Here is a 5,738-nt window from a genome sequence, read left to right as displayed (position 1 = left end):
TTTGAGCTCCATGAGGACCCCTCCTTCTGGATGGAGAACAACGTGCAGGTATGCACCTGCTGCTGATTTTTGCTGCTGCCTTGTGCTATTATTGGTTGGTTGGGAATTATGACAGCAAGCTCTTAGTTCACATTGTTTGCTCATTTATAACCACTTACCTGTATCTTGGAAATGCATCGTAATTCAGTAATGATATCTAGTAGTATAACTCAAAAAGTCCTCCATTTATTTATTACCAAGCTGTCCAAGAGATGAGTTTGCTGAACTTTTTTTTCCCTTTCAGTTTGCGTTTATAACAGGCAAGTGTGGATGTGTACTAAATTCGGACCAGTACACCTGTTGGAGAGTCAACTTTGCTATTCCTTACATTTGTGTTTTCTTCTCCAGGTTGTTATCCGTGTCCGCCCTTTGAATAACACTGAGAAAAACCTTTGTGGTTATAATCGCTGCTTGAGACAAGAAAGTGCTCAGAGCATCACATGGACCGGACACCCAGAATTATGTTTTAAGTTCGACCATGTTGCTTGTGAATCAGTGAATCAGGTCTGCTTCAGAAGAATTTGATTCATACTCTGATGCTAAATCTTGGATTGTGATCCAATCTTGAATTTGCATTCGCAGGAAGTGCTTTTCCGAGTTGCTGGTTTACCAATGGTCGAGAACTGTATGGCTGGATACAACAGCTGCGTATTTTCTTATGGGCAGGTATATCCTTATGACCTTTGTTTTTGTTGTACTTATCATGTAGAACTGTATCCGTATGCTTCAACTTTTAATCGTTTGCAGACTGGAAGTGGAAAGACACACACAATGCTTGGTGAAATCACTGAGTTGGGAGTGAATCCTGGTCCAGAATGTGGCATGATACCACGCATTTTTGAGTTATTAATTGCAAGAATCAGAGAGGTATATTTTTTTTCCATCTCAGTAGATAACAGATAGTTGTTGCTCACTACATGGTGAAGTGTCTTATAATGCTATGGATTTCAAATTTCTTATGCGTGCATCCCAAAATTTCAGGAAGAAGAAAGCAGGAGGGATGAGAAGCTCAAGTACAACTGCAAGTGTTCTTTCCTGGAGATTTACAATGAACAAATTACAGATCTTGTTGACCCTTCATCCACAAATCTTCTGGTATGCTTTCATGTTGTTGCTTCAAACGAATATGAATATGACTTGCTAGTGCAATGCTATTATTTAATTACTTGTACTAAGCATCAAGCTAATGCATGTGTAGCTCCGAGAAGATACGAACGTTGGAGCCTATGTTGAAAATTTGACCGAACGTGAAGTTACCAGTGTCGGTGACATCATGACACTTTTGACGCAGGTAATACATTGTTCTTGTGTCTTTTCTTGCAAATATGCTATGACGACTGTGAACTTAATATAATTAAATGCATATGCCTGAAACCTTGCGCAGAGTTCTGTTAATAGGAAAGTGTCTGCGACAAACATGAATTCTGCGAGTAGCCGCTCGCACACTGTATTCACATGCACTATCGAGAGTAGGTGGGAGAAGGATTCCATTTGTAACTCACGGTTTGCAAGACTGAATCTAGTTGATCTTGCTGGGTCCGAAAGGTAGGTCAATAAACTGACTTGTCTCGCAACTTATTGTACCTAGTGGAGCCCCGATTCTTTGATAGATGCACTTAAAACAGGCAAACGGCATCTGGTGCTGAAGGTGAGCGGCTTAAGGAAGCTTCCAATATTAACAAATCATTGTTAACACTCAGGTTCATGACTAACACTGAAAATCATAGTTAAAACTATTTTAAATTGGAAAAAAATATTTGAGTGTGCCGCTATTCAGCCATGCCTACTTTCCTGGATTGTGAATTTCAGCCTTGTGATAACTAATTTAGTTGATCGCACATCTGGGAAGAAATGGCACATTCCTTATAGGGATTCAAAATTGACGTTCCTTCTCCAGGTAACAACCAAGATAATAATACCCTGCTACTGTGTTCTCTGTTACTGTTTTCTCTTGATAATTGTTTATTATAGTCCTCCTTTTACATATAGGATTCACTTGGTGGAAACTCGAAGACGTTGATTATCGCAAATGTTAGCCCTTCATTGTGGTAATGAACTGTTTGACTTGCATTTGATCTGAACTGAAGAAAGCATGAGACCTTGCTTCGTATGCTCATACAACTTTCTATGTATTTATGTAGTTCAAGTAAGGAAACACTCAGTACCCTCAAGTTTGCTCAACGTGCAAGGCGCATTCAAAACAATGTATGTATTTGTCTCTTATGTCTTGTCAGCAACCCCCAAAATACCAGCCACTTGACAATTATTTTCTGTTTGAATTTGAAGGCTCTTGTGAATGAAGACTCTTTAGGAGACGTTCAGACTTTGCAAAATCAGATATATATCCTAAAGGTGTTGTTTGCAAAATTTTAGTCCTATTTTTGTTATATATAACACCATCCTAAACTGAAAGAAAGTCATTTTTGCAGGAGAGGGGGTCTGCTGACAACGAATTGCAGATGTTGCAGTCTCAAATAGCCAAGCTTCTGCAAGAAAAAGAAAATGCGAGAGAATGCCATCTCAAGAGTCAAGAAACCATTGAAGATTTAAGTTCTCAGGTCCTTCAGTTGCAGTCAGAAATGATTGACAAAGAGAAGTGCTATGAAGCTAGACTGGAAATGTGTAGTGTTCTCAAAGGGAAGTTGCTAGTCGACATCAACAATAATTTTGGTCTTATTGCGAAGAAAGAACAAGAAGCAACTGAACTGAGCTCAAAATTGGATTCGTTTGGAAATAAAATTCTGCGTTTGCAAGCACAAGAAGAAGAAATGTTGGCACGGGCAGATTCCATGTATAATAAACTGTCCGTTTTGACTGAAGAGATTGATATTACCAACATGAATCATAACGAAAAAATTTCTGTGCTGGAGAAGCAGCTAGCAAATGCAGCTAGTGAACTAGGTGCAGTTTCTCTGGAGAACAATGAGTTGAGATCTCAGCTCAACTGTATTGAACGTCGCAGTTACTTTATGGAAGAGGAGTTAACCCGTGAAAGTAATGCCACTGAAAAAATGGAAGAAAAGTTAACTGAGCTGAAAATTTTACTTGATGAAAGGAACAGCTTCCTTCAAAAGTTGCAAAATGACTTCTCCAAGCTTTCGGATGAGAAACAATGCTGTGACTCTCAGGCGCTTATCTTGAGAGATAAGCTGGGGAGGGCTCAGGCATTGGCAGAAGAACGTGAAGCAATTGCTACAGAGGCTTGGCAGGTGCTCAGCTACCTACTTTATTTTTCTCTCACTTAGTACCGCTTGTGATAATTTTCTTGTATAACCCTTCTGTTGTACCTCTATAGATAGCAGATGAAATGAAGACATGTGCCGAAGAGAAGGTCAAAGAAGTCAAGGTGTTGGAGAGATCAGTTGATGATCTCCAAAGTACTGTATGTGCTCTAGAGGAGCAGTTGGCAAGGAAAGTTAGTCAACCTAATGCAGTTTCTGTTGCAAAGAACAAACAAGGAACTGAACTTGGAAAGAACATTATGCATCTGCATAGACAAGAAGAGGCAATGTTGTCAGGGTCAAACTCCATGCACAGTGAACAGTCTATTTTGATTGACGAGATTTTCGCTACCAACAGGGGTGCTTTGGCAGCTGAATCAAAAGAAAACGAAGATCTGCACCACCAGTTGGACGAAGCTTTGCTTCTCAATGAAATGTTGAAGGACAGAATGCTTGAAGATCTGAGTCTGCTTCAAGTGAATAATGCTATACCTGTAAATGATATGGAAGGGTGCAGCCAATTTCAGTTGTGCAATCTGCTTGCAAACTACCACCACGAGTCAGTTGTGATCAACACAATCGCAAATGATATTGAGACTATTGTTTTGGCTTCAGAACTCAAGCAACACAAAGCTGAAGTGCAGGAACAAATGCTTATGTGTACAGAAGTTGTTGAAGGACTGAAGACCGAATCAACTTTGTGGAAAGTTGATCAGGAGCTTGGCAGTGCTATAATCGATGATTTACTTGAAGAGAGCAGCAATATAAGGACTGATCGGGAGAGCCTGAAGCGAAACAAGGACAAAATTAGGGCAACAGTAAAAAGAGCAAAAGCTGCCACCTCTCTCATGTGTAGTCTCCCGAAATGAGACTAAATATGCTTGCTCAGATGATCAAAGTATCTCACATTAAGCATGTCGAAACTAACCATGTTTTCTCTTGATTATTTCTACTGAAGTTAGCAGCACTACCCTGTTATTACAATATGTAAAAGAAGTTGACAAAGGGAGGACTACTTATTTGTTCACTTCTAAGGAGGAGAGTGGGATTTCAAACCTAGAACCTCATCAACCTCTAGACTTGGCTATGTGGACGTTCTCTGGTTAAGGGTAGCTGAATATGTATGAATATAAATTGTTGTTTGGCTAGTTACTGATCCAAAAAAAAATTAAAGAACGATCTTGGATTATGTTCTGTTCTGGAGACATAAATTTTGATCTCGTGTCCAAACAGGAGTCAGCAAGTGACTAATGTTAGTTTGTTAGCTTGCAAGTGACTCATATTTTGGCAGTGAATATGGGTGTAGTACTGAATCCATGTTAGTTTGTTAGCTTGCAAGTGACTCATATTTTGGCGGTGAATATGGGTGTAGTACTGAATCTGTTTCAGGTTCAGCGTCAGTCCTTGAATTCCAGTCGGTCACGGTTTTCGATCCACTTGCCTACGTCCACCCATGCCATAGGGGAGCACGTCATCGTGCTCAGGGTGAGTTTGCGGTCCTCGTGGCGAATTTTTTTTAAATAATACACTTTTTAATATTAATTCCAGAAATAATAGTCGTTTTTGGCAAATTTCAGAAATAATACACCGTCGGGGTCCGCTAACCCGAAATTACAAAATCGGGGTCGGCGAACCCGAAGTGGAGGGAATCTGGTGGGGATGGCCAAAGTCGGGGTCAGTGCGCCCGAAGCGATGCTGTCGGCCACGCCGGGCCGTTGTCGGTCTGTCTCCTGCGCAGGAGCAGCCGGTGTCGGGGTGCGCCATCCCGAGGCGCAAGATTCGGCGCCCCTGACCCCGAGTCGGGCTGGCCGCGCCCGAAACGGTGGTGTTTTTAATTCGGCCGACGCGCGCTCCTGCTGGCCGACGCACCTCTCTTCTTCCTCCTGCTGCTCTCTCAGTTCATCTCAGCTCTCTCTCTCGTTTGCTCTCAGACCAGCAGCGTTTTCTCTCATTGCTGAGCGATTTATCCATCCATTTGTTGTAGTTTGACCACCAAATGCTGTAGAATCAGCTGATCTATAGATGGGTTAGTTTTTGAGGCGTTTTGGTGGAGGTGGTGTTGGTGGTGGTGGAGCTGCTGGAGGTGGTGCTGCTTCGTGGTGCTCCTGCTGCTGCTGCGTGGTGGTGCAGCTGCTGCATGGTGGAGGAGCTGAGCTGCTGACGGAGGTGTTTGGCACGCTTCAAGGGTAAACCCTAATTCCTGGTATTAGATGGTGTACTCATAATGCATGTTGCGTTCGTTAGCTGCGCACATTAGTTACTGAAATATGTACCGGTAGATAGTATTTATTTAGGACTGCAGGTGCTAGATATTTATTTATTTTAGAGTGTAGGTGCTAGATTTTTTTGACGAGTATGTAATTTTTATAGGTGAGCAGATATGTCAGATAGATTAAAATTCGTTGTTTACTTCGGTCATGGCACGGTCCGAACAACTCCGATGGGAGCTGATCTGAGCGAGTTTCGATACGAGGAGTT

The 5,738-nt window shown here is 41.7% G+C and overlaps 1 protein-coding gene across 1 annotated transcript; it reads left to right on the top strand.

Annotated features, from left to right (window-relative positions):
- LOC124655771 (kinesin-like protein KIN-12F) lies at nt 1-4,129 on the top strand. Its single transcript, XM_047194617.1, has 14 exons — nt 1-48; nt 388-543; nt 622-705; nt 787-906; nt 1,021-1,134; nt 1,238-1,330; nt 1,424-1,584; nt 1,665-1,739; nt 1,849-1,936; nt 2,029-2,087; nt 2,181-2,244; nt 2,326-2,391; nt 2,469-3,248; nt 3,335-4,129. Exons 1-14 carry the CDS (start codon nt 31-33, stop codon nt 4,127-4,129), a joined length of 2,673 nt encoding a protein of 890 aa, XP_047050573.1. The 5' UTR covers nt 1-30.
- Nucleotides 4,130-5,738: the final 1,609 nt, after the last annotated feature.

The sequence above is a fragment of the Lolium rigidum genome, chromosome 5 (genome assembly GCF_022539505.1).
Source record: "Lolium rigidum isolate FL_2022 chromosome 5, APGP_CSIRO_Lrig_0.1, whole genome shotgun sequence".
Lineage (NCBI taxonomy): Eukaryota > Viridiplantae > Streptophyta > Magnoliopsida > Poales > Poaceae > Lolium > Lolium rigidum.
This window is presented reverse-complemented; position numbering and strand designations above follow the sequence as displayed.